Source organism: Gorilla gorilla, chromosome 1 (genome assembly GCF_029281585.2).
Source record: "Gorilla gorilla gorilla isolate KB3781 chromosome 1, NHGRI_mGorGor1-v2.1_pri, whole genome shotgun sequence".
Lineage (NCBI taxonomy): Eukaryota > Metazoa > Chordata > Mammalia > Primates > Hominidae > Gorilla > Gorilla gorilla.
The window spans coordinates 19,303,086-19,331,071 of NC_073224.2; the positions used below are offsets into that span (position 1 = coordinate 19,303,086).

Below are 27,986 nucleotides of genomic sequence, written 5' to 3' on the forward strand. Positions count from 1 at the left end.
CACCACCACTCTCCCTGGGGGATGCAGGTTTGGAGAGAGGACATGTGCCTGGGGCACCAGGCCCAGGACAGGGCACTGACTGTGCAGCGCGCCCTGTCTCCCAGGGTCGAGGAGTCAGGCTACGCAGAGAGCCAGCCTCTGCAAGGACAGGTGGAGACGCTGCAGGGGCTGCTGAAGCAAGTACAGGAACAAGTGGCCCAACAGGCCCGGCGCCAGGCTGAGACTCAGGCCCGGCAGAGCTTCCTGCAAGAGAGCCGGCAACTGCTACTGTGGACAGAGAGTGTCCAGGCTCAGCTGGGCAGCAAGGAGGTGTCGGTGGATGTGGCCTCGGCTCAGCGGCTGCTGAGGGAGCACCAAGACCTGCTGGAGGAGATCCACCTGTGGCAGGAGAGGTCAGGACAGGAGGGCAGAAGGGGTGCACTTTGGGCTGGGCCCAGGGCTCTGGGCTCTGGGTTCAGGCCCAGATAGAGCATGCGGGAAGTAGTGTGAATTCCCCAGGGAGGGGCCCAGACTGGTTGGTGTCTGGCATGCTGCTTGAGGCAAGTTTACACAGAGGAGGATAGAATCTAGGACTGGGTCAGGCAGCCTGTACACTTCGAGGAGAGACCCAGGACACTGAGCTGCCTGGGAGGCTCTCTCCAGCCCAGGCCCGGCTGGCCCCCTCCAGGTGGGCCCAATGCATTGCTTTCAGGGCATCTAGCCTCCCCTGCCATCCTGGTAACATGGACCCCAGTGGCCCCTAAGTGAATCGCTCAGGACCCACCCACGGGTCTGAGATCCCCACCTCCTTAGTAAGGTGGTGCCTCTCCTCCTGCAGGGATGATGTTATGGGCTGGCAGGCAGGCAAGGCCACCAGGGACAGTCCACAGGCTGTGCCCCTCCTGAGGGCACTTGACAGGTGGTCAAGTGGGCACTGAAATGCATCTGGTCCTCAGCTTGCCAGACTCCAGTACCTGGTTCTGCAGCGGCTCAGAGGAAGTGGAGCCTTGCTCTAATTCACACAAGGGTGTTACCTGTTCCCAAGCCACCTGCTGAAAGGGGCACCTTTTCTAATTGCTCAAAGCCTCCATGGGGGCTTGCAGTGGCCCTGCGGCCAGGTGCTTTTGTGGCTTGCGTGATTTTTCTGTCTCACGCTGTGCTGCCTCCGCATGTCCTCTACGCTGGGCATCGGCCGTTGGCAGTCCACACTTAAGGACAGCCGGCTGGAGCCGATGGGGGCTTGGGAACCCCTGCATCCTAAGCACTCTACTGGGCCTATCACATTCAGTGTCTCATTCATGATCCAAGATGCGTGAACCCTGGAGGTGAGAGGAGAAGGAGGCTGACGAGGGAGCCTGCTGGGGTTTGACTCTCTGCCTGTCATCCTGGTCAGGCTGCAGCAGCTGGACGCTCAGAGCCAGCCCATGGCAGCCTTGGACTGCCCAGACTCCCAAGAGGTGGCCAACACTCTGAGGCTCCTGGGGCAGCAGGGCCAGGAGCTGAAGGTTGTGTGGGAGCAGAGGCAGCAGTGGCTGCAAGAGGGGCTGGAGCTGCAGAAGTTTGGCCGAGAAGTGGATGGTTTCACTGCCACCCGTGCCAACCACCAGGCCTGACTGCACCTGGACAACCTTGGGGTATGGAGCAGGAATGTGGAGCTAGGCTGTCACTCCCCATCACTGGAGGGAGCTCATCCCCTTGAGTCCAGAAGCCAGGCTGGGCAGGAGGCCCCTGGGGCAGTGGCGGGTGAGATGGTCCTGACCCCCATTCTCCCAGGCATGACCTCAGGTCTCTGCACTCCCAGGAGGATGTGAGGGAGGCCCTGAGCCTGCTGCAGCAGCACTGGGAGTTTGGGCGGCTCCTGAGCACCCTGGGGCCTCGGGCAGAGGCTGTGCGGGCACACGGCGAGAAGCTGGTTCAGAGCCAGCACCCAGCTGCACACACGTGAGCCTGGCCTCAGTCTGCAGCACCTGCAGATGACCCTTTCTCAGCCTGCACAGACGGCCGCCCTGGGGCTGGGAGAGTAGGGGGTGGCGGAGAGTGCACCTCGTGCTGGGGTGGGAGTCCTCTCCCATACCCTCCTCCAACTCCCCCGGCCCTCCAGGGTCAGAGAGCAGCTGCAGAGTGTCCAGGCACAGTGGACCAGGCTCCAGGGGAGGAGTGAGCAGAGGAGGAGGCAGCTGCTGGCTTCCCTCCAGCTCCAGGTGAGGGGCTGGGCCCAGGTTGCATGAGGCCTCCCTGAAAAGAAAGCCTGAGACCGTACAGAGCTCTGTGCAGCCTACAGAGCACTTTCCTCACGCGCTATGCCATTCATCCTCTCAACACCTTCTGTGAGGCAGGCAACACAGCTCAGGTTTTTCCTGAGGAGGAAAACGGGGGCTGTGGCCACACCACCCTCAGATGCGGGGCTAGGCACCAGCCCCCACCCGCCGTGCTCTGAGACCCACTCTCGCCTGGTTCTTGGCAGGAGTGGAAGCAGGATGTGGCAGAGCTGATGCAGTGGACGGAAGAGAAGGGGCTGATGGCTGCGCATGAGCCCTCCGGAGCGCGCAGAAACATCCTGCAGACACTCAAGCGGCACGAAGCAGCTGAGAGTGAGCTACTCGCCACCCGCAGACACGTGGAGGCTCTGCAGCAGGTGGGGGACACGGGACAGAGGGTGCAGAGCCTCCTTGTCTTCAAATTCCCAACCCTACTGCACCACCTGTTTTCATGGAAGAGTCTTTGAAGGAAAAATCAGCCTCAGCGTGAACCTAGAACCTCCCCCCGCAAGCCTCCTTGATGCTGCTGGCATCCCCTTGGCACCCAAACCAGCCCCAAAGCTGCCGCCATCCATCCCTTCCCCCACAACTCTCCGTGGCAAGTCCCAGAGCCGGCCACCTCTACCAGAACACGGCTCTCCCCAGCCACCAACCTAATGCCGGCTCACCCCGCTCTATTTGCAGGGGTCAGAGGAAAGCCCCCCTACCTGCAGTTTTGGGGCCACGTGAACTGCTTTCTTCCAGGCAGCCCGTGGAGTGCAGCTGTGGTCACCCCCTCACCTCCACTGCCAGCCACCCAGGTCCAGCCTGCTGCGGCCACTGGTGGTACCAGCAGCTCAGCCAAACTCCCTGGGCCTTTGTCTCCACTCCAGGTTGGGAGAGAGCTGTTGAGTAGGAGGCCCTGCGGCCGGGAGGACATACAGACCAGGCTTCAAGGCCTTAGAAGTAAGTGGGAAGCTTTGAACCGCAAGATGACTGAGCGTGGGGACGAGCTCCAGCAGGCTGGACAGCAGGAGCAACTCCTGAGGCAGCTGCAGGTCCACTGGGAAGAGGGACAGGGCACAAGAGGGAGACGGAGGCCGGGCTGGGCTGGACAGAACGGGGAGGGAGAAGTCTAGGTGTTCTGCTGACCCTGGCTCTGCAGCCTTTGGAGGCTTCTGGCCTAGGACAAGCTGAGCGTGGCTTTCTGCTCAGTCGGCCAATGCAGGATTCTCTCCTGTGTGCCCAGCGGGTGGTCAGCACCACTTGAGTCCCCTAGGGAAGAAGAAGCGTGAGGGAACAGGGGAAGATTGGGCACTTCTGGCCGAGGGTTGGCAGTGGTGGGGACAGAGCTCCCTGGTGAATCTGGTCCTAAAAGTCCAACAGTCCCAGAGCCCGGGAAGGCCACTTGCTGTGCTGTACACAGAGAACCTAATGCAGCTCCATGCGTCCCTCCCAGGATGCAAAGGAGCAGCTGGAGCAGCTCGAAGGGGCCCTACAGAGCTCGGAGACAGGGCAGGACCTGAGCTCCAGCCACAGGCTGCAGAAACGGCACCAACAGCTGGAGAGTGAGAGCCGGACCCTGGCTGCCAAGATGGCTGCCCTCGCCTCCAAGGCCCATGGCGTGGCCGCCTCCCCGGCCATCCTGGAAGAGACCCAGAAGCACCTCTGGAGGTGGGGCCTGTCCTCCCACCCACCTGTGTGTCACTCCTCCATGTGAATTTAAGGTCCCACAAGATGGCACCCACAGGACCGGGGTGTCCAGATCTCCTCCCTTATGAGTAGAGTCATTCTGGGTTGGGAGGGTCGGAGACCCCATTATGCATCCTTAGCAGGACCCCCACAGTGCGGTCAGGCGAGTCATCTAGGCCATGAGGTGGGGCCCTGGCGCCCTTCCACTGCCTCCCTTTGTCAGATGGGGCTTTGCTCTATTCCCTGGTCTTGTTCTTCACGGGCCCTGGCTTGGCCAAGGAAAGAACCAGGAGCCTTGTGCTCACTCTGTTCCCAACCTCTCCCATCTCTTCCTCCTCCTCCTAGGCTGGAGCTTCTGCAGGGGCATCTGGCCATCCGGGGCCTGCAGCTGCAGGCCTCAGTGGAGCTGCACCAGTTCTGCCACCTGAGCAACATGGAGCTCTCTTGGGTAGCCGAGTACATGCCCCATGGCAGCCCCACCAGCTATACCGAGTGCTTGAATGGTGCCCAGAGCCTTCACCGCAAGCACAAGGTAATAGCCCTCTCTTCCTACAGGATTACCGACATCCGCTTCCCAGACCGTAGAAACCCTCTGCCCCTACTCAGGTGTCCTGGCCTCTAAGCCCTCACCCGTGGGTATCCCAATTTCCAAATCTCTGCTCCAGCTATTTTGACCCTGGGGGTCTTGCCATGATTGGGGCCTGGAGCCACATCCATGGCTCTGCTCCGGATGCCCCTGGGTTAAGGGCAGCAGCCTCTCAAGCCACTCTGTGGCAGGAGCTCCAGGTGGAGGTAAAAGCTCACCAGGGGCAGGTGCAACGGGTGCTGAGTTCTGGGTGGAGCCTGGCAGCCTCAGGGCACCCCCAAGCCCAACACATCGTGGAGCAGTGCCAGGAGCTGGAAGGCCACTGGGCAGAGCTGGAGAGGGCATGTGAGGCGCGGGCCCAGTGTCTGCAGCAGGCTGTCGCTTTCCAGCAGGTAGGATGCAGAGAGGTGGGGTTGGGGGAAGAGGCAGAAGTCAGGGCTCCTTGAGGGGCCACCTGTGGGACTCTCAGGGAGGCGGATCAGTGGTGGGGGCTCTGGGCTGGGAGCTGATGGGTGCCCCTATGGGCACAGAAGCCCCTTTGATGCTGGAGAGCAGGGGCAGATGTCTCCAGGGCTGACGGAGGGTCCTGTCTGAGATCCTCCAGGTGAGTTGGCCCCACTCTTGGCAGTACTTTCTGGATGTGTCAGAGCTGGAGGGCTGGGTGGAGGAGAAGTGGCCGCTGGTGAGCAGTCGGGACTATGGCAGAGACGAGGCAGCCACCCTCAGGCTCATTAACAAGCACCAGGTACCACGTCCTGAGCCTCCCCTGCAGTGTGGTCTGGGTGATGATGGACCACGGGGAGAGGGCTGTCACCCTCCCTCTCTCAGAGGCACGGAGCCCTGCTCTTGCTTCCTGGAGACACAGACGGCCCCATCCCCACTGCCCACCCAGATCCCACAGTGCCCCTTCTTCCAAGGCAACCTGGGCACTGTGATGTACACGCTTTCTCCCTTCATCTTCTTACGAGTCTTGCCTCTCCCTGTGGCCTTGGGGTTTCTCTGCCTCCTCTTGCTTCCTCTCTACCCCACCCCTGGCACTTTTCTCCTCTGTCAAGGTCACCTGCCCAGCCCGCTCCACATCTCCCACAGCTGTCTTCCTCCCAGGCTTTACCTGTCATCCTTTGAGTTAACCAAATGCCCTTCATGAAGCCGACCTCCTCCCACAAACATCCCCTGGCTGAAGGGAGGGAGGTCTCGAAGTCCCCTTCCTCACTCCTGAATTCGGACTCCCAGAACCACACAAGCTTCAAAGCCTGGAGCCCACGGCAGTCCCGGTTCCTGCTGTCACTGAATTGTCCTCCTGTCTGGGCATGTTTCCTGCACAGCCCCAGTTGCAGTGTGTTCTGCGACAGGACCTTCAGAGAGGGTCTTTCTAAAGGCCTGTAGCCTTGGCCTCACGGAGCACCCATCTCCCGGCTACACCGGACAGCTTGTTTAACTCTGCCTCTCTCTTACACATGGATGTTGGGGTCCAGTCTAATGCCTCCTGTGCCCTCCCTTCCTTGGCCCAGATTAGCCAGCATTCACCTTTCCCTGCTAAATAATGAGCCCTCAGTGGGCACAGACCAGGTGTTCACTTTATGGAACAATAAGTACTTACTCCATCAGTAATGGGTAGATGGATGCTGGGTGGGTGGATGGATGAGTTGAGGTAGATGGGATGGGCGTGTGAGTGGTGGGTGAATGGATGAGGATTGGTGACTGAATGGGTGGGGGACGGACAGGTGGGTGGATGAGTCACCCAGGCTGAGCCTGGCATGGGTCCTCATGCATCATAGGCTCTACGGGAGGAACTAGCCGTTTACTGGAGCTCCATGGAGGAGCTTGACCAGACGGCCCAAACCCTCACTGGCCCCGAAGTCCCTGAGCAGCCGCGTGTGGTGCGAGAGAGGCTCCGGGAGCAGCTGCGGCCACTGCAGGAGTTGGCGGCCACACGGTGAGGACACCATAACCCCTCTCATCAGTGGGTACAGGAGGCCTAGCCACAGCTGACTGTTCCCATGCCATGGCCCAAAGTCAATCAGAACCCATGACCCCAGGCTGTAGAGATGCATTGGGAGAAGGGTGTGTGTTGCTCACCTCTTTCCATAAATTCTTCAGTGAGGCCCCACAACTCCCTGCAGTCCATCTCCCCACGTCCACACCCTCCTCTGCCCCTACACCTGCACTGCTGTGTCTACTACTCCCTGAATCGTGAGCCGCAGGCTTGGACAGAGACCATGAGTAACCCCAGTTTTCAGATTGGCCCCTCTGGCTGACCCGACTGGCCCCCAGGGGGGTGGGCAACTCACTTCTGGGGAACCACGGGCTGTCACCACAGGCACCGGGAACTGGAGGGGACCCTGAGGCTGCACGAGTTCCTGAGGGAGGCCAAGGACCTGCAGGGCTGGCTGGCAAGCCAGAAGCAGGCCGCCAAAGGAGGGGAGAGCCTGGGGGAGGACCCTGAGCACGCCCTGGTGAGAAGAGGGCCAGGGTCAAGGAGGGTGCCCTGGGGCAGAGCCTATGGGGTGGGGAAGCTGGCTCTGGCGGGGCGGAGGAAGAAGGTGGCAGCAGAGCGGTGAGCCCTGGCTGAGGTGGGGCCTCCTGAGTGGAGTGGGCAGACGCCGTGGCTGTCCAAGCCCACATCACCCAGTTGGGCACTGAGGTGCCTCGATTCCCAGGCTGCTTGACGCCTAACCGGCCGGGGGCTACCCTGTCACCCACTCCCCTCTTCTCAGCACCTCTGCACCAAGTTTGCAAAGTTTCAGCACCAAGTGGAGATGGGCAGCCAGTGGATGGCTGCCTGCCGGCCGCTGGCAGAGAGCCTGCTAGAGCGTGGGCACAGTGCTGGCCCCATGGTCCGTCAGAGGCAGCAGGATCTGCAGTGAGTGCCCAGAGGGCCAGGCCAGCATGGGGTTTGGGGGAAGGAGCTGGGCAGGCAGGGCCCAGAGTGGTAAGAGAGGATGGCATGCTGTGAGGGCCACGCTGGCCCTGGCTGCCCACAGGACTCTGCAGGGGGCCTAGCTCCAGAGAAGCTGAGCCCGCCACAGGCTCTGGTCTGTGAAGGGAGGTGAGGCTGGGTGTGCAGGTCAGAGTCCTGCTCCCAGGATTGAGAGCAGGAGCTGTGGGAAGATGGTGGGGCCAGACATCAGGGCCTTCCCCTGAGCTACCCCAGCTCCTGTGCTCACTCGGGACAGCCCATGCCTCGTGTGGTTCCTAGCTGTCCACTTGGCTGATTTGGATCCACTCCCAGCCTGTGAGCTTTGAGGCAAGGTCATGACTTGCTCATAACCCCTAGCCCAGAGCCTGGCCTGGCAGAAGCCTTAGGAGCTCAGCCAGTTGCAGAGTTAGCGAGGAACGGAGAGATGTGGCCTCTGCCCACAAAGCGTCTGTGATCATAACCTGGGTGACGCACTATGAGTCAAAGCACAGGATGTAAGGAGTATCACAGCACAGATACCATGCAGTGCCGAGCATTACAGCAGCAAAGCACTGAATTCATGGTAAAGCTAGAAGACAGGCTCCCAGGAAGAAGGTGCATAGGCAGGGCCACAGGCGGGAGAGGTTTTAAGGAGGAGGAGCTTTGGGCAAGTCCCGATACAACTCAGAGAGGAGCGGGCTGACCAGACCTAGCGGGAGGGAGGAATGAGACGGCCCGGCAGCTGATCCCCGGCTGGTCTTCCACACGCCGTGGGCAGGGTCGCCTGGTCGGAGCTGTGGGAGTGGACCCAGGCCCGAGGCCACGCGCTCCGAGACGCCGAGACCTCCCTCAGAGTTCACAGAGATCTCTTGGAAGTCCTCACCCAGGTCCAGGTGTGAGCCGGAGGGGTGGCTAGAAGTGGATACACTCCAGGCTCAGTGCCCACCCTCCATCCCTCATCTCCTCGGCATTCTCCCTTCCTCAGGAGAAAGCCACGAGCCTCCCCAACAATGTGGCACGGGACCTGCGTGGGCTGGAGGCCCAGCTGAGAAGCCACCAGGGGCTGGAGCGAGAACTCGTGGGCACCGAGCGGCAGGTGAGCCCAGCTGGCTGCCTCTCCGACCCAGGCCCCTGCAGCCCCCTCAGGCTGGCCCGCCTGTTCCTCTAGATTTTCCAGTCTCCCTCAGAGCCTCCCATGGGCCTACTGTGCATGGCAGGACGTGGCCCAAGGGGGCCAGAGTTCCCAGGCAAGGGATACATCTGCGAGATAATCAGGAGGACATGACCCTTGCCTCCCTGTTCCCTGCCCCTCCCGCAGCTGCAGGAACTGCTGGAGACTGCAGGCAGGGTGCAGAAGCTGTGTCCGGGGCCTCAGGCCCATGCGGTGCAGCAGAGGCAGCAAGCTGTGACGCAGGCATGGGCAGTGCTGCAGCGACGCATGGAGCAGCGCCGCATGGAGCAGCGCAGGGCCCAGCTGGAGCGGGCACGCCTCCTGGCCCGCTTCCACACAGCGGTGAGGGCTCCTGCCCCTTGGGTGGCGTGTGTGTGCATGTGTGTGTGCTGCACCATGCATGGGCATGCACGCATGAGGCCCTCCAGCTCCGGAGGGAGAACAAGCATGGACTCGGGTGGGAGAGCACGAGCACACGGGATGTCAGTCTGGCTGGTCAGGGGCTGAGCACATGGGCGTAGCAGTGACACCTTAGGGTCTGGGTCAGTGCCAGCAAGGTGAGTGGCAGGGCAGTCATGCAGGGTCCCAGCCAGGGCTGGGAGTAAGAACTGCCCAGGAAAGCTCATAACTGGAGACCCAGATGTTAGACAGTGACCTCTGGATCAGTCAGTATCTATTTAATGTCTGTCTTCAGCTCCCTGCTGAAGCCACAGGTGGAGAGAGGAGGGCAATATAAAAGCTATGGAAAGTGGAACTGCTGCCCTCGTGGAGCCCTGCTTCCTGGGGAGATGAGCCCGAAACCCAGAGAATCAGACTGGGACAGTAGGTCCTGGCCACGGGGTGTCCCCGGCATCCCACTGTCCTGGGACCTGGCAGACCAGGAGGCCCAAACTGACACTGCAAAAAGGCTTGAGTTTAGGGACCTAACTCTGCTGATTTGCTAGCAGTGTGAGCTTGAGCAAGGCACTTAACCCTGGGTTTGTCATGCACTTAGAGTTTACAAGACTCTTTGTGCCATTTACCCTTCCTTCCTCCATGCAATGAGATATTTGGACAAGGGCCTGAAGTCCCTCCAGCACCAATCTTGTATAGTTGTACACAAATCAGCAGAAGACTGTAAGGGTTAAATTAGTAATTCAGAGAACAAGGAGAGCAGTGCAATGTCAAATACCAGGGAAGGCTTTGCCCAGGCAAAGGCGGCCAAGGGGCCTTTGAAGAGCAGGTGAACTTTCTTTCCCCATCAAGCAGTCTTGATGGGGCTGATCTTGCTAGCCGCCAGTCCTCTCAGGGCCTCATCCAGGTGAGCTCTGTAGAGATGGGAAGGCAGGAGGAACAAAGGGCAGAGATGTGTCGTGGTGAGGGTCTGGCTCATGTAGGGGGTTCGTGGTTCTGGGAGGATCGGGTTGGATGAGAACGGAGAAACCAAGTGACAAAGGGCCACACGTGCCTCACCCGAGGCCCTGACCCAGGTCGGCTCGGGCTGTGTGAGTGGACTCAGGTGGGCTGCAGTTGCCTCAGCACCTGATTTCCTGCTGCCCAGCCCAGCCCTCACCCGGCTCTCCCTCCGTGTCCCCGGGATCAGGTGCGTGACTACGCCTCCTGGGCAGCCCGCATGCGCCAGGACCTGCAGGTGGAGGAGAGTTCGCAAGAGCCTAGCAGTGGCACGCTAAAGCTCAGTGCCCACCAGTGGCTCCGGGCAGAGCTGGAGGCCCGGGAGAAGCTGTGGCAGCAGGCCACCCAGCTGGGCCAGCAGGCACTTCTTGCTGCAGGGACACCCACCAAGGAGGTGGGCCCCCTTCCCGGGTGCCCCCACATACCCCAGCTGACCTAGCCTGTGCCTGGCCACCTGGTGCCCTGTCCTACTGTGCCATGCTGGCCTCTCCTCAGGAGCTTCCCTCAGGATCCAGTCCTCACCTCACCCACACCACCCTCCCCAGCTGAGGCTCCTCATGTGTCCATCCCCAGGTCCAGGAAGAGCTTCGAGCCCTGCAGGACCAGCGGGACCAGGTGTATCAGGCCTGGGCACGGAAGCAAGAGAGGCTGCAGGCCGAGCAGCAGGAGCAGCTCTTCCTCAGAGAGTGCGGCCGCCTGGAGGAGATCCTTGCGGCCCGGGAGGCAGGTCCCCTCCCGCCCTCACACTCCGCTCAGCCTCCTGCTCCTCCTTTCCATTCCCCTCTCTGCTCAGTCCCTTTCCTCCTGCCTCTCTGGCTTTTTCTCTAATATGAGGCAGCTGTGCACAAGTCCTTCCAGGTGGCCATGGTGAAGTGCTGAGGCCCCTGAGCGTCCACTGACATCCCCAGCCCCTATCCCAGACTGAGCCCCGAGGAAGTTGGCCAGAGGCTGGTCATGCTCCCCACATGGTGCAGAGGTTGAGGTGTCGCAGCCTCCCAACCTGGACTCCCACTCCTCACAGCTCCATGCCAAGCTCAGTGGGCACTCCTAAGGCCCTGCCATACCCAGAGTGCCCATGGGCACAGACTGCAGCTGGAGGGGCTGGCTGGCTGGAAGGCTTGGTGGCCTCTTTGACTTTTCTGTGGATCCAGGTCTCCCTGAAAACCAGTGCCTTGGGGAGCTCGGTGGAAGAGGTAGAGCAGTTGATTCGCAAGCACGAGGTCTTCCTGAAGGTTCTGACTGCCCAGGACAAGAAGGTAATGGAGTCAGGAGGCCTGGGCGTGGTCAGAGTGTGGTGGTCGGGAGAGAGTCCTGAAGGGGGTCACGGGGCGCTTGGTGCGTTCCTGGAGGCAGTGCTGATGAGCCTGCGAGGCTGGGGGCCTGGTTGGGGTTGACTGCGCAAGTTGTATGTGTGGCTCAAGAAGAGGGCCCAGGGGGAGATGGGCCACACTGCAGAGACCCACACGGGGCATTCGGCTCTGTCCACACCATGTGGTCCTTGGGGAGCAGACTGGTCTGGCTTGTGGCTGGGAGGATCAGACACCCCTCAGCCATGCGGGGCTGAGGAAAGGGCTCCGGGGCCCTCAAAGAAAGGACTGTGAGCCCTGCAGGCCAGGCCCTACCCCAGCCCAGGGTGGGAGAGCAGCAGCTGTGCCCCTGCCCCACAGGAGGCAGCCCTGCGTGAGCGGCTGAAGACGCTCCGGCGCCCCCGGGTGCGGGACCGGCTTCCCATCCTGCTGCAGCGCCGGGTGAGAGTGAAGGAGCTGGTGGAGAGCCGGGGACACCCTGCATGCCTCCCTGCTGATGGCCAGCTTCACCCAGGCCGCAACCCAGGTCAGAGGGCACCCCCAGCCCAGGGCCTTCCACTGGAACCACACTCAACAGTTTTCAGCCGCCTTCACACCGCAACACTGTGAGGCGGAAACAGGTTCAGGGGGTGGATGGCTTTCCCAGAGGCTGCGCTGGAGCCCAGAACATGGGATCTAAGCGCCTTTGTGTGGAGACCCCACCAGCGTCCCGAGCTGGTGGGCCAGGGCAAGAGAGGTGGGGAAGGGAGCAGAGCAGCCCAGGGCCCCAGGAGTAGGGGCCACACCTCCAAAACGAGAGCCCACCCAAGGCCCTGCCCGGCTGCCTCCTGCAGCAACCTTCCGGAACTGGAACCTTCAGGGCTCATTTACCAGGTGCTGCCCGCCCCACCCCTGAGGCCAGCCTCCTGGGAATGGCTGGGGGCTGGGCCTGTGGCGTCTGGGGCCTGAGGCTGCAGAACATCGCAGCATTCATGTCCCACCCCCATCAGGCTGAGGACTGGATCCAGGCGTGGGCCCAGCAGCTGAAGGAGCCGATCCCTCCTGGGGACCTGAGAGATAAGCTGAAGCCCCTGCTGAAACACCAGGCCTTTGAGGCTGAAGTCCAGGCCCATGAGGAGGTCATGACCTCTGTTGCCAAGGTAACAACCGGGCCCTCAGCCCCATGCCTGCCCCAAAGTGTGGCCCAGGGGCGATGTCAGTCTTAGGAGGAAGTGCAGCAGGCAAGATGTCCTGTGTCCCCTCTCTCCCTCCAGAAGGGAGAGGCTCTCCTGGCACAGAGTCACCCTCGAGCCAGAGAGGTCTCCCAGCGGCTGCAGGGCCTGCGGAAGCACTGGGAGGACCTGAGGCAGGCAATGGCCCTCAGGGGCCAGGAGCTGGAGGACAGGCGGAACTTCCTGGAGTTCCTGCAGAGAGTGGACCTTGCAGAGGCCTGGATCCAGGAGAAGGTGTAGCCCCAGCTGGGTGGGGGCTGAGAGATGGGGGGAGGAGCCCTCCCTTGACAGGAGGGATCCCCAGCAGCGGGTGCCAGGAGCCTGGGCTGGTGCTCAGAGCGTTCCCTCCCCACCCTCGGCCTTCACAGGAGGTGAAGATGAATGTTGGTGACCTGGGCCAGGAGCTGGAGCACTGCCTGCAGCTCCGACGGCGGCTCCGCGAGTTCCGAGGAAACTCGGCCGGGGTAAGGGGGCCTTGCTGGGTAGAGGATGGCCATGCATCCCGCACTGAAAATCCAACTGAGAGCAGGGAAAGAGTGTGGTCTGTAGAGCAGGGCGTGGGCGCCATGCCTGCTCCTCCCATGCCCTCGGGCAGGCTCCCTCCTCTCACCCGCCTTCACTCCTTCCTTTTTAGAATGGGGGTAGCACCCACCTCAGAGGTAAGACAGCACGTGTGTGGTGGCAGGTATGTGAATCTCTAGCTGTGATAAAACTGCATCGACCTATCCCCCACTGCCCCGCACAGATGCATACTTGCAAAAACTGATAAAATCTGAATGAGGTCTGGTCTAGTTGGTAGTATTACACCAACGTCAGCTTTGTGGTTTTAATGTTATCATTATATAGGATGCTGCTGTAAGGGAAGCTGGGGAAGGGCACAGGGACCTCTCTGCAGGACTTTGGCAATTTCCTGGGCATCTATAATTATTTCAAAAAATCTTAAAAAGAATAGGACGTATGCCTGGATGTGGCGGATAATCAGCGCCCACCTTCAGTGTGACTATTTCAGCATCTCAGCGTCTTCTCCTCACCCCACACCCGCCCCCTCACACATACACACACCAAACATCTATTTCTCTTATGTGGTATACAGGGGGAAAAAATGGCAAATGTATTGACAATCAGGTGTTAAAGACCAAATGTGCTAACCTTGTCCCCCGGTACATGTATGTATTACTTTTTAAGAGGCGGCAGTGCTTAAACCTAAGACATCCCTTGTTAATGGTGGAATTTCACAGACGCTGTGCCAGATGCTGTAGTAGGAAGAGAGCTAGACTCTAAAGGAGCTGGGCTTGAATCCCGGCTCTGCCGCAAAGGAGCCAGGTTAGCCTCTGAGCTCTGCTCCGGCATCTATAAAAGGAGGGGAATGTCCTTCCCTGCCTACCTTGCATGAGGCACTTCATAGGAAAGTGCTTTGGAAATTTAAACAAGCTCTACAGATGCCAGAGGCAGGAGATCTGCAATCACACCCTGCGGTGGACCCGCTCCCTGTGTACCTTTAAACCCCATCCAGCGTCCAAGCAGCACCAGCCTCAGCTCAGATGAGTCCTGGGGTGGGGACACCGAAACCCCAGGAAGCCAGAGCTCACTGTTCCATTCCACAACCTCCCTTTGCTTCTCTTCATCCAAGAAACTGGATTTTCATTTTAAAAGTTTCTGTGGCTGGGCACAGTGGCTCATGCTTGTCATACCAGCAGTTTGGGAGGCCAAGGCGGGTAGATCACTTGAGGTCAGGAGTTTGAGACAAGCCTGGCCAACATGGTGAAACCCCGTCTCTACGAAAAATACAAAACTTAGCCAGGCTTGGTGGCAGGCACCTGTAGTGCCAGCTACTCGGGAGGCTGAGGTAGGAGAATCGCTTGAACCGGGGAGGTGGAGGTTGCAGTGAGCTGAGATTGTGCCACTGCAACAACAGTGCAACAGAGGGAGACTAGGCAACAGAGGGAGACTCCGTCTCAAGAGTCTCTGTTAGTGAGCATGTGCCCACTCTCCCCCTCCTACATGGTACCCAGCGCAGGGATCCCATTTTCTGGCCTTAGAGATGACTCTGGGGCTGCAGGCTCCAAGCTGATCTTGCTCACTTCACCTGGACGGGTTGACCTCAGGGACCTGCCGCAGTAGAGGAGGCAGGAGGCAGTTCTTCCCACTGCCCAAATATGCAGTTCCTCGTGCTCCGGGGCCCAGGCATGCTTCCAGTGCCTGCTGAGGTGGGAAGAAGGGGCTCTGCGTGGGGGGTGCCAATGCCCTCACCCATACCTCCCCTGCAGGACACAGTGGGTGATGCCCGCATCAAGAGCATCAGTGACTTGTCACTGTAGCTCAAGAACCGGGACCCCGAGGAAGTCAAGATCATCTGCCAGCGGCGAAGCCAGCTCAACAACAGGCCAGTCCCAGGCTGGGGAGAACCAAAGGGCCGGGAAGAGGGGTGGAAGGCCACCTCAGGCTCCACATGACACCACCACCCCTTGGCCAGGTGGGCGAGTTTCCATGGCAACCTGCTCCGGTACCAGCAGCAGCTCGAAGGGGCCTTGGAGATACACGTGTTGTCCCGAGAGCTGGACAATGTCACCAAGAGGATTCAGGAGAAGGTACGTGGTGGAAAGAGGTCCTGGTGGGGGCTGTGAGCAAATGCAGTCAGGGGAGGGGGCGCTGCCTAGAGTCTCCCATGCATCTCCCCCCTCACTGGCCTCTCCTGTTCAGCTGGGTACTTGGAGGTGGGTCCCAGCAGGTCTGCACCAGGGACATCTGATGGGCTGGCCCTCAGGATCAACTCAGGACCATAGAAGCACCCATTGCAAGCTCAGTGGGGGCTTCCCTGTCTCCTTTCTCCCCCAGATCTGGTCCCCAGATACATGGCAGGTCCAGAGGCCAGAAAACACACTCTCTGTTTCCTCCCATCCCTGAGGAAGCCCAAACCCTCGGGAGGTTTGCCCTGGGACTGTGTACACAACCACAGAGCCCCGGGCTGGAATCTGGCAGAGTTAGAACCCGGTCCAGGAAGCCCTTGTGTGAAACAGGTGCTGCTGCCTGTGCTGGGCATGCCTGGCTGTTTCCTCCGCTGGCTTCTGCCCTCAAATGATGGCACAGGCCTGTCTGTCCATCCTTGCTCTATTTTCTTTCTCGCTCCTCAAGGGATGAGAGTTGAGTGAGACTGTACAGGGAAGCAGCACACACGTGAGGTTCTTCCCTCAGAGGAGACTCCAAATCCAGAGTTGCTCCTCAGAATCGTCCCCCTCACATAAGGAAGAGATCTCTGGCCCTCAAAGCCGGGGCCAGGAAATCACGCTAGGGACTTGCTGTGCACACAGAAGCCACTGGTTGGGCCCTTTCCCAGGAAGGAGGAGCCGAAGCAAAGGCCCAGCAGGTAACCGGCCGTGCCCCTCCTCCAGGAAGCCCTGATCCAGGCCCTGGACTGTGGGAAAGATCTGGAGAGCGTGCAGAGGCTGCTGCAGAAACACGAGGAGCTAGAGCGGGTAGTGCACCCCATCCAGGCCCAGGTGGAGGTGCGTAGCTGGCTGTAGAGCTGGGCCCAGGGCATCTCCTCAGTAGGACCCTGGGCACAAGTGGGGAGGAGGGGCTTTGGGATGCCAGGGTGGCCCAGAGCTCCCCTGCCCCAGCCTCTGACACCAGCTTCCCCCACAGTCCCTAGAGCGTGAAGTGGGCCGCCTCTGCCAAAGAAGCCCCGAGGCAGCCCACGGCCTCAGGCACAGGCAGCAGGAGGTGGCTGAGAGCTGGTGGCAGCTCCGGAGCAGGGCCCAGAAGCGGTATGAACCCGCAGGCCTTGCCCTCGCCGACCCATCCTCCAGCATCTCAGTCCCCACACCTCCCCTCAGCCCCTGTGTTCCCCTAGGATTCCTTCTCCACCCTTCAAATAACTGTACTGTCCTCCCAGTACCTCCCAGCCCGTGGGCCCTCCTGTGGTTGAGGGGATTAAGGGACAGAAGACACCAGTGGGCATGGGGGAGAGGGGTTCGAAGGCCTGACGACTAGCTGACGAGCGCCGTGGGCAGGAGGGAGGCGCTGGATGCCTTGCACCAAGCTCAGAAACTCCAGGCAACGCTGCAGGAATTGCTGGTCAGCGCCCAGAGGCTGCGGGCTCAGATGGACACGAGCCCCGCTCCTCGCAGCCCTGTGGAAGCCCGGCGTATGTTAGAAGAGCATCAGGAGTGCAAGGTGAACGGGCAGCTGGCCCAAGCCTTTCCCAGGCTCTCAGCTCTGCCCTGCCCTCCCCTTCCTCTCATCTCCTTGCTCTTGGGCCTCCTGAGTGTCCCGCCCTGCCTATCTCCTCCAGCCTCCCACTCCTTAGCTGCTTCCCCACCTCTCTCCTGCCTGCTGGGCTGCTTCCAGCCCCCAGTGATCTGAGCCCAGTCCTGTTCCAGGCCGAGCTGGACTCCTGGACAGACAGCATCAGCCTGCCCGAAGCACTGGGCAGCGACTGCTCACAGCGGGGCACCCCTTCAGCTCCGACATTCGCCAGGTGCTGGCTGGCTTAGAACAGGAGCTGAGCAGCCTGGAAGGGGCCTGGCAGGAGCATCAGCTACAGCTGCAGCAGGCCCTGGAGCTACAGGCAGGCACAGTCCCATCCCCAGCCTGCATCTTGCCCCCCGCCCCGCAACAGGGCCTGCGCTGACCCCACAGCCTCTGGTCAAGGCTAAGACTGGAGGGGCTGCTGTGCCAGGGACTTCCCCACCACTCAGCACTCTTGCCTTCCAGGACCCTGGTTCCCTAACCTGTGCCACTGGAACAGTCACTCCGACTGCAGTGGCTGGACCCTCCGCCGACTGTCTCTTGCCTTTTCCTTTGTTCTCAGCTGTTTCTGAGCTCAGTGGAGAAGATGGAACGTTGGCTTTGCAGCAGGGAAGACTCCCTAGCCAGTGAGGGTCTGTGGGTAGGTGCCCAGCAGGAATGGGCAGGAGGGGGGAATTACAACAGCAGCATTAGGGGTCAAACCAGCCAGTGCTGCCTGAGCTCCGTAGGCCAGGGATCCTCCCCTTCTGGGCCATCTCCCCACCCTGGGCCACATCCGTCACTGGGCAGTTACTTACCTGTCATCTAGAGCAGTTCCCATGCAGCTGTGGGCAGGCCCCACCGCGAACACCAGGGAGCTTCTAGAGTGCTTGTGTGGGCCTGACCCATTCCTGCCACCTCACCCCTGCCCTCCTCGCTTCCCAAATGCCTAGAGGTTGGCTTTTCCCGCCACTGCCCCAACCCTGAAGCAGATGAGTGTAACTTACAGGAGACCTCAGAGGATAACTGGGGACTAACGTGGTCCTCCAGGGAGTGCAGAGAAGGGAGCTTTCACCTTACATGAAAAAGCTCTGCTTGCCTCAGAGATTCTGGCTCTTGATCCCTGTCCCAAATGCCTCCCCTGGCTGGGAATCACTGTCCTAAAGCTGGAAACAGCCTTGAGGGATGTGAGGGATGTGTTTGGGCGGAGCAGCCGCTCTGTGGATGAGCATTTGGTAGGATGGTTCTAGGTGGGAAGGCAGGTAGCCTGGGATGGGAGGGGGAGGCTCATGGACAGTATTGGGTTCCCCACTCCCACCAGGACCCCTTGGCCCCCGTGGAGCCCCTTCTGTGGAAGCACAAGATGCTGGAGCGGGACCTGGAGGTGCAGGCGGGAAAGATCAGTGCTCTGGAGGCCACGGCCCGCGGCCTGCACCAGGGTGGGCACCCCGAGGCCCAGAGTGCCCTGGGCAGGTGCCAGGCCATGCTTCTGAGGTAGTGGTGGCTCTGGGGTGAGGGGTGCTGTGGGCGGGCTGGCACAGGCATCTGGCATCCCGGTTCTTCCCTTCCCACCCTTCCACTACTTGGCCCAGGCTCACCAGCCTTGTCCAAGGACTGAGGTAAGATGCCGGGGGTCCCCACCACCCCTGGCCCTGCAATGTGTCTGCCTGTTATGGACATCAAACACCACGTGGCAAATCCCACTTCCTTCTTCATTCAGTTGAGATCAAAGGGAGTTTAAAGAGAGGCTTACGCTAGGAGACCAAGAGGAAACCAACTCACGAAACGGAAGGTGGCAGGGCACAGAGGTCAAGCATCAGCCTTCCACAGAGGTCAAGCACAGTCCTGAGTCCCTGTGCTGCCCACTAACGGCAGGACTCAGACAAGTTCCTCCTCACGGCAGCTAAGCCTCACATCCCGGGCTTTAACGGCTGTGATGAGGACGAAAGCACGGTGCTGGCCCCACAGGCAGGCTAGCAGAAGTCTTAGCTCATCTAACTGAAGTTCAGACACAGATGCATGTGACCTGCATGGCCCATGAGACCCCAGCTCTGCAGTTTTTTTCCCTGTAAAAGCTCAGCGGGTTTGGCTGCTTCATGCAGCTCCTCAGACTTTTAGATCAAGGCAGATACGGTCAAAAGCCAGATCCCAGACTGGTGGGGGCTTTTGTCCTTCTCAGAGAGCCGATCAGAGAGCCAACCAGCACCCACAAATGCCATGGCTCCTTGTGCTGGTGTCCTGGCAGTGGTCGGGGCCACCCCCTCTCCATTCTTGCAGGTGGACCACACCTGGGTACCTGTGGAGGTCTTTGAATTAACAGAATGCAAACTTTGCTCTGCTGGTCTCTGTCACCACCCCCTCCCCCAGTCACCTTAGGTGGCTCCTGGCAGGCTCAGCTTCCCCCAGCACAGTGCCACCCTGACTTCCAGCCCCTGGCTTCTGCCCTCCTGCGGGAGGCAGATCGTCCCCCTGTGCTTGTGTCTGCCCCAGTTTCCTCCTCTCATGAGGTCACACTGGATTAGGACCCACCCATGTCACCTCATTTTCACTTAATTACCTCTTTTAAAGACGCTGTCTCCAAAAACACTTCTGGAGTTAGGCCTTCAACGTAAGAGCTCAGGGGTACAGGCTGGGTGCAGTAGTTCACGCCTGTAAACCCAGCACTTTGGGAGGCCGAGGTAGGTGGATCATTTGAGGTCAGGAGTTCAAGACCAGCCTGGCCAACATGGGGAAACCCTGCCTCTACTAAAAATACAAAATTTAGCTGGGCGTGGAGGTGTGAGCCTATAGTCCTAGCTACTCGGGAGGCTGAGGCAGAAGAATTGCTTGAACCCGGGAGGTGGAGGTTGCAGTGAGTCGAGATTGTGTCACTGCACTCCAGCCTGGGTGACAGAGTGAGACTCTGTCTCAAAAACAAAAAGAAACTTGGGGGTACAAAATCCGGCACATAACAGACACAAATACAGAGGGGGAGTGCAATGTACCTTTATTCCAAAAGAAACTCCAGACTCGGAGTATATTCATACCCGAGAAAGCCTAGGCTGGACGGGCACCCCACCTGGCCCCGGGGGTGGCTCCAGGCCCATGAGCCTCTCCTCCTGGCAGGAAGGAGGCGCTCTTCAGGCAAGCCGGGACCCGCCGCCATCGCCGCCTGGAGGAGCTCCGGCAGCTGCAGGCCTTGCTGCAGGACTCCCAGGAGGTTCGCCTCGCTTGGAGAGGGAGGCGGTCATGGTGGGGAAGGAGTCGACCCAGGGAAAGGCCACCCTTCCTCTGGGGTATCCCAGAGGTCAGGGGAAGGGGAAAGCCCTGGACAGCAGGCCTGTCCTCCCCACGTGCCCAGGTGGCTGCGTGGCTGAGGGAAAAGAACCTGGTGGCCTTGGAGGAGGGTTTGCTGGACACAGCCATGCTGCCAGCACAGTTACAGAAGCAGCAGAATTTCCAGGCGGAGCTGGACGCGAGCATGCACCAACAGCAGGAGCTGCAGTGGGTGAGGCCCTGCAGGCAGGAGGGTGGTGGGACAGCTCTCCAGGCAGAACACAGGACGGTGCCCCAGAGCTGGTGCTGAACGGTGGCCAACGTTATCCAGTACTTTCTGTGTGAAGGCACCTGGCTAAGCGGTTGTTTAGGCAGAAGTGTAGTGAGAAGAAGTTGCTTTCCGGGTGGGGGCACCCTCTCCAAAAATGGCACCTTTTCAGTAATTTTAAAGATAACATTTTGATGTGAACAGGACGTAGCCACCAGTCCTGTGAGTGAAGGAGTCAAAACATAGCCACTTTGAGACAGGGTCTTGCTCTGTCACCCAGGCTGGAGTGCAGTGGCAAGATCTCAGCTCACTGCAACCTCTGCCTCCCAGGCTCAAGTGATCTTCCCAGCTCGGCCTCCCAAGTAGCTGGGATCACAGGCCCACACCACCACATCCAGCTACTTTTTTGTATTTTTGGTAGAGATGGGGTTTTGTCATGTTGTCCAGGCTGGTGTCAAACTCCTGAGCTCAGGCAGTCCACCTGCCTCAGCCTCCCAAAGTGCCGGGATTACAGGAATGAGCCACTGTGCCCAGCATAGCACTTTTTAAAACATTCTCTTTTCCACCTGCAAAGGCAGGTCCTGACCCCAGGCTGGCTCCCTCTGATATAAGTCACCCTGCTAAGTATTTTATATGACTTATCTCATTTAAACAAAATAACCATTATTTTCTCTATGATACGGATGAGGAAACTGAGGCTTAGGTAAAGAAAGTCGCTCAAGATCACGCAGCTGGACCGCAGGGACTCTGCAGCTCTAGTGCTGGTGCTCAGAGTCAACACCAGTGCCCTGGTACCGGCAGTCCTCAGTCCACAAGGCGTGTTTCATGTTGTGGCTGCAGGAGGGACAGAGGCTGCTGCAGGGGGGCCACCCAGCCTCGGAGGCCATCCAGGAGCGACTGGAGGAGCTGGGAGCACTCTGGGGTGAGCTGCAAGACAACTCCCAGAAGAAGGTGGCCAAGCTCCAGAAGGCCTGCGAGGTGAGGTTGTGCAGGCTGAGGGGTGGCTGGCCGGGCTCCAGGCCACTCCCCTCCTGCCTACCTCACTTTCTACCCTAGGCCCTGCGCCTGCGGCGGAGCATGGAGGAACTGGAGAACTGGCTGGAGCCCATCGAGGTTGAGCTGAGAGCCCCCACTGTGGGCCAGGCCCTGCCTGGGGTGGGCGAGCTCCTGGGCACACAGAGGGAGCTGGAGGCAGCAGTGGACAAGAAGGCCAGGCAGGCTGAGGCACTGCTGGGCCAGGCCCAGGCCTTTGTGAGGGAAGGCCACTGCCTTGCCCAAGATGTGGAAGAGCAGGCCCGGCGGCTGCTTCCGAGGTAGATCCACCTGTGCCCTCAGCTTCTCTTCCCTGCCTTCCTGGAGGGACCCCCACCCCTGCCCTCTTAACTGATGTCTTCTCACTTTCTCCCCTTGCCCATGGTGAGGGCCACAGCTGGGTGATCTGTGTCACCAGGTATCCCTAATACTGACACCCTGGTCCCTGCCTCCCTTGGTCCCACCCTCCACCGCTGCAGGTTCAAGAGCCTGAGGGAGCCCCTGCAGGAGCGCAGGACGGCCCTGGAGGCCCGGAGCCTCCTCTTGAAGTTCTTCAGGGACGCCGACGAGGAAATGGCCTGGGTGCAGGAGAAGCTGCCTCTGGCCGCTGCCCAGGACTATGGCCAGAGCCTGAGTGCGGTGCGGCACCTGCAGGAGCAGCACCAGGTGTGGGCCCACCCGGGGAGGGCCGGCCTCGCACGTGAGCAGGGCTTCTCAGCCAAGGAAATGGCACTCTCTGTGGCCCAGCCAGGAACTCTCTGCCTGTGGGGGCTTTTGGGATGCCCTGGATTCTTTGGGAGTCATGGGGACAGGGAACTCCTTGGGGACAAGTTAGTGGGGTCCCGTGAAACTTCAAGCACAACTGTGGGAGTCCCCCAAGGGTCAGCAACATCCGCATCCTCCTGCCTCCTACCCCACAGAACCTGGAGAGTGAGATGAGCAGCCACGAGGCTCTGACCCGGGTGGTGCTGGGCACTGGGCACAAGCTGGTGCAGGCTGGGCACTTTGCCGCCCACGAGGTGGCCGCCCGGGTGCAGCAGCTGGAGAAGGCCATGGCCCACCTGCGGGCAGAGGCGGCGTGGAGGCGGCTTCTGCTGCAGCAGGCTCAGGAGGCCCAGCAGTTTCTGACTGAGGTGAGGGGAGTGATGGGCAGGGCACAGCGGGCAGGCCTGGAACACAGGGCGAGTGCGGCCGGGAGGTAACTCCGGGGCTCCTGGCCTGGGCACCTTTCGTCTCCTCCACTCAGTGGTCTCCTGCCCCCAAGGGCTTCCTTCCACATGTTTCCCAGAACACAGCTGCTGGCTGGGTTGGCTTTTGTCTTTTTTCCCTCTAGATCAGTGGTTCTCAACCAGGGCTTTACATGAGAATCACCTGGAACCTTCACTTGGACGATTATAGCTCTTACTTCAGAATGGTGAATACAATTGTAAAGGAAGAAAAACTGAAGTAAATGAAGTAAATAGGCTAATAAATGAAAGGGAGAAACACTGCAAGGAATATTTGCTAAAACTTGGTTTTAAGTGACAAAATCTATGCCTATGAACCAAGAATAAAATGTCTATTTTGCATGGAAAAAAACAATCACCTGGACCCTTTACAAAACACTGCCGCTCTGGCTGTGTTCCGGACCAGATGAGGCTGCTTAGGAGTGGGGCCAGGCCGAGGGAGCATGACAGCTCCCAGGTGATTCCCCTGTGCAGCCAGGCTGAGAATCGTGGCTGTAAATCCTGAGCCCTGGAGGGTGCCCCGGGAAAACGGATCTCCACTCTGTCACCCCCAGCTCCCGGAGGCGGGATCCTGGCTGGCTGAGCGGGGCCGTGTCCTGGACAGCGAGGACATGGGCCACAGTGCTGAAGCCACACAGGCCCTTCTGCGGCGGCTGGAGGCCACCAAGAGAGACCTGGAAGCGTTCAGCCCACGCATCGAGCGGCTGCAGCAGACAGCAGCACTCCTGGAGAGCAGGAAGAACCCAGAAAGGTGGGCGGGAGCCACACCATCCGGGAAGGAGCAGAGAGAAGCCCCCTACAGAGATGGCAGGAGACTGCTCCAGCCTGGAAAGGAAGGGCTGCAGTCCAGACTGTCGCTCTCTTCCCACAGCCCCAAGGTGCTAGCCCAGCTGCAGGCAGTTCGGGAGGCCCACACAGAGCTGCTGCGGAGGGCAGAGGCCAGGGGGCACGGCCTGCAGGAGCAGCTGCAGCTACACCAGCTGGAGGGAGAGACCCTGCTCCTCGACGCCTGGCTGACCACCAAGGCGGCCACCGCCGAGTCCCAGGACTACGGGCGGGACCTGGAGGGTGTCAAGGTGAGTCACTCCTGAGCAAACCTCACGGGGAGTGGGCAGAGGCTGAGGAAGGCCTGCCTTGGGATGAAAGGGTTGCTGGGGAGTCAGTAGAAAGGAGCCTGGAGAGGGTGTCCTAGGGAGGATCCCGATGGTTCCAGAACCTGGGCTGAGGGATTTCAGAGCCATCAGAGTCTGCTGAGCTCTTCATGAGCTTTGAGAGCTCATGATACCATCTCGAGTGACCCTGCTGGGCCTCACACCTTTGCAGGTGCTGGAAGAGAAGTTTGATGCTTTCAGAAAGGAACTGCAGAGCCTGGGCCAGGCCAAGGTGTATGCCCTGAGGAAGTTGGCAGGCACCCTGGAGCGGGGTGCACCCAGGCGCTATCCCCACATCCAAGCCCAGAGGAGCCGCATTGAGGCCGCTTGGGAGAGGTTGGACCAAGCAATAAAAGCCCGCACAGAGGTAGGTGACCACAGGCCGGGCCGAGCTAAGGGGTGTCAGAGTCTTCAAAAAATCCCTCTAAGCCCTCCCTACCACAGGCTTTGGTTCCAACAAGACACACACCCTGCTGGCCTCAAGTGAATGCGCCTTCTCCCTCACCTGCTCAGCTTTCTTCCAGCTTTCTTGCAGCCCAGGATATTCCATCTCTGTAGGTCCTGGGCTGGGGCTGCCTCCTGAGCTGACCCTGTCCCCCAGCCCCATGAGAGGCACTGCAGGTGGTACTGCCAGAGTCAGCCAGATCCCCGAGAACCGGCCTGCTCCCTCACGTGGACCCAACACCTCGCGTCTGCCTTTCCCTGAGATGCACACGAGGCCCTCTCCTGTCCCCGCCCTCCCCACCCCCTGGCCTGCCGCAGACCCATATCATCACGTTCACTGAGGGCTGCAGCATGGAGGATGGTTTCTGTACCTGGGGACACATCAAGCCCCGTGGTCCTCCTTGTTCAAAAGGAGGTGGCCCAGAAGGCCATGTCTCCAGGGAGAAAGGAATCCTGGGAGCAGAGAACAGCCCTGAGCAGGTCCTTTCTCCTCTCCCAGAACTTGGCTGCAGCCCATGAGGTCCACAGCTTTCAGCAGACAGCGGCTGAGCTCCAAGGAAGGATGCAGGAGAAGACGGCCCTGATGAAGGGAGAGGATGGAGGCCACAGCCTGTCATCTGTGCGGACCCTGCAGCAACAGCACAGGCGCCTGGAGGTGAGGCCCACGCCCTGCAGCCTGCCTGTCTGAGCCCCTGCCCGAAGGCGGTGGCTGAGGGGACCTATCTCAGCCCTCCCACCCTAGCCTGCTTCAGCCTCCTCTCCAGAAACCCAGATCCTTCCCCGAGGGGCCCTAGGACTTGGCCCAGCTTGTGCAGCAGAGTGGAGGTGGTTCCTCAGAGAGGCCTGGTGCTCCTGAATGCAGAGCACGCATCGGCTCAGTGGGGGGACTGAGGCCTGATCTCATGCTCTGGTTGCAGAGAGAGCTGGAAGCTATGGAGAAGGAGGTGGCACGGGTATAGACGGAGGCCTGCCGACTGGGCCAGCTACATCCTGCAGCTCCCGGGGGGCCTGGCCAAGGTGCAGGAGGCCTGGGCCACCCTGCAGGCGAAGGCCCAGGAGCGAGGCCAGCGGCTGGCGCAGGCTGCACAGGGCCATGCCTTCCTCGGGCGCTGCCAGGAACTGCTGTAGGTGTCCTACCTCAGCTGCCGGCTCAGCTCTACCCTGTGGGGTGGGGGTATCCTGGCTCTTGGGGGAGCTGGACCCTCCCTCCCCTGCTCCCCAGCCAGCCCTGACAACAGCTCCCTTCCCTGCCCCACAGAGCATGGGCACAGGAGAGGCAGGAGCTGGCGTCCTCCGAGGAGCTGGCTGAGGACGTGGCGGGGGCTGAGCAGCTCCTTGGGCAGCATGAAGAGCTGGGGCAAGAAATCAGGGAGTGCCGCCTTCAAGCCCAGGACCTGCGGCAGGAAGGACAGCAGCAGGTGGACAACAGCCACTTCATGTCCGCGGAGGTGTGAACTCAGAGGGTGGGCCTGGGGTTGGGCTGGGGATGCAGCCTGATTGCCCAGGGCCTCAGGGCCCCTCACAGGCATGGAAACCAGCGGGAAAGGAAGGCTGGGCGCAGGCAGGGAGAGAGGCTGGGAAGGGGCAGGTACGGGTCTCACAGCCTTCCCTCTGCACTTCCATTAACACTTGGCTCTCCAGCCCTGCCCTGCCCTGCCCATGGTGGGAGCCCTACCCAAGCTGTCACCCATAGCAGCCCCTCCCCACCAGGTGACAGAGTGCCTGCAGGAGCTGGAGGAGGCTTGGGCCCTGCGCTGGCAACGCTGTGCCGAGAGCTGGGGCCTGCAGAAGCTTCGGCAGAGGCTGGAGCAGGCTGAGGCCTGGCTGGCCTGCCGGGAGGGCCTCCTGCTGAAGCCCGACTATGGGGTGAGTGGGGGTCCTGCCCCTTAGCTGGCTACCAGGCTCTGGGCACCCCCCAAGCTGGGCCTCACCTGAACATGCTTATCCCCAGCACTCAGCCTCAGATGTGGAGTTGCTGCTGCAGAGACACCAGGACTTAGAAAAGCTGCTGGCAGCCCAGGAAGAGAAGTTTGCCCAAATGCAGAAGACAGAGGTGCCGACTGCCTCGGCTAGGGGCTGAGGGCTGGTGGGGGAACAGTCCCTCTCAGCCTGCAAGTCAGTGTCTCCCAGGGCACTGAGTCCTCACCCGGCCCTGCCTTACCTGCTCCTTTCCCTGGCCAGCTGCAGTGGTGGGAGAGGCACCGTTGTGGACTGGGTGTGAGCCTCCAGAGCCAAAGCTGAAAGAGCTAGTGATGGGGAGGCAGGCCCCTCTGACCGGGAGGGCTGGGGGAGGGGAGGTAGACGGGAACCTGAGGTGTGGCTGGTCTCCCTGACCTGGCTCACCTTGCCCACTCCCCAAGATGGAACAGGAGCTCCTGCTGCAGCCACAGGAGCTGAAGCCCGGGAGAGCTGGCAGCTCGCTGACATCCTGTCAGTGGAGGCCCTCTGGACACCAGGGGCTAGGAACACAGCTGGCTGAGACGAGGGACCCCCAGGCAGGTGTCCCCATGGGGCTGCAGGCACCCCCGCCGTGGTCTCCCTGGAGCATGCAGTGGGGCTGGGGCTGGGGCTGTGGGGGTGAGGGCCCACACCCTGGAGCCAGTGCTGGGAGCCCGGGCACAGGAGCTGAAGGTCATTAGGAATAAAGATGGCTGTCTACAGCCATACCACCCTGAACATGCCCGATCTCATCTGATCTTAGAAGCTAAGCAGGGTCAGGCCTGGTTAGTACTTGGATGGGAGGAATAAAGAGAGCAGGGGGCAGTGGGTGCCTTGCCCACCTTCCTGAGGGTGCTGGTCCTGACATTTCTGGGCCCCATCTTGCATTTTCAGGATGCAAAGGGTACCCCCACCATGGAGGGGTCTTTGGAGTTCAAGCAGCACCTGCTGCCTGGCGGGAGGCAGGTAAGTGCCTGGAGATTCCTTCTCCAGGCAGCTCCCCACTTGCAGCAGCACTTGAGTGGCTCGAAGAGCCATCTGGGCCTGGCACCCTTGCACTGTGAACTTGGGCAGATGCCACCCCCCACCATGCCGTCCAGGCAGTTTGGCTCCTTGGGACCCTTCCCAGCTTCTGCCACCGCCCCCACCTACCCACCCCCCCAGGAGCTGGGATTCCTCCTCCCCATCTGCTCTTCCCCTTCCGCTTGGTTTCCCGTCAGAGCCCCTCTGTGGCTTCCCTTTCCCCATGGGGACTTTGGTCCAATCCACTGCTTTTCCTGGGAAGCTCCACACACACGGTGAGGCGTGGACAGGCCCTAGCTCTGGCTTCCTGTGTGTGGCTCATGCGACCTTCCCACCTTCTCTCCACAGCCTAGCTCGAGCTCCTGGGACAGCTGCCGCGGGACCTTGCAGGGCAGCTCTCTGAGCCTGTTCTGGATGAGAGGATGGCAGTGGAGGTACCAGGTGGGGTAGGGGAGATGCAGACATCAGGGTGCTGGGAAACAAGGCAGAGGGGCCCCAGGACAGAGGGACCCCACAGGGAAAAGCTGAGATGGCCGCAGTGACCCCTGCCTCTCATCTCTCCTCAGAAAGTAGCTTCCACAGCCCTCCTTGACCTCACGGGAGCCCGGTGTGAGAGGCTGCGGGGCCGCCATGGCAGGAAACACACATTCTCCTTAAGGTGAGCGGAGAGACATGGACTGTGGCATCGCTCCCAGCAGCCACCTGGCTCAGCGGGGGCTGGAGGCATGGGGGTCCCCAAAGGGACAGTGGAGTTTGACCTGCGACTGTGTGGGTGCCAGGCTGACCAGTGGGGCAGAGATCCTGTTTGCGGCACCGTCCGAAGAGCAGGCTGAGAGCTGGTGGCGAGCCCTGGGCAGCACTGCAGGCGGGCTTCAGGGGAAGGATGTGGGGAGGGAGGCCGACTCCCTGGGCCCCAAGCTCCTGGGCCCCTAGTGTTTTATGCATCCT

General features: G+C 60.5%; 1 protein-coding gene across 1 annotated transcript; it reads left to right on the forward strand.

The window, feature by feature from the left end:
- Positions 1-42: 42 nt before the first annotated feature.
- Positions 43-27,971, forward strand: LOC134757815 (spectrin beta chain, non-erythrocytic 5-like). Its single transcript, XM_063702459.1, is given in 54 exon segments — positions 43-392; positions 1,373-1,613; positions 1,781-1,920; positions 2,081-2,180; positions 2,444-2,614; positions 3,110-3,274; positions 3,676-3,890; positions 4,254-4,440; positions 4,686-4,886; positions 5,123-5,239; positions 6,273-6,430; positions 6,815-6,950; positions 7,212-7,357; positions 8,172-8,286; positions 8,379-8,489; positions 8,712-8,906; positions 10,147-10,350; positions 10,530-10,679; positions 11,108-11,212; positions 11,624-11,739; positions 11,741-11,789; positions 12,253-12,402; positions 12,517-12,708; positions 12,843-12,938; positions 14,742-14,857; positions 14,948-15,062; positions 15,864-15,977; positions 16,117-16,238; positions 16,485-16,647; positions 16,854-16,884; positions 16,887-17,041; positions 17,285-17,362; positions 18,023-18,195; positions 19,807-19,900; positions 20,042-20,188; positions 21,065-21,202; positions 21,281-21,537; positions 21,736-21,922; positions 22,177-22,389; positions 23,037-23,233; positions 23,354-23,558; positions 23,806-24,000; positions 24,577-24,732; positions 24,995-25,075; positions 25,077-25,201; positions 25,336-25,525; positions 25,788-25,943; positions 26,029-26,130; positions 26,438-26,572; positions 26,910-26,981; positions 27,387-27,447; positions 27,450-27,472; positions 27,605-27,696; positions 27,818-27,971. Coding segments are annotated over 54 exon segments (7,857 nt in total).
- The last annotated feature ends 15 nt before the right edge of the window (positions 27,972-27,986 follow it).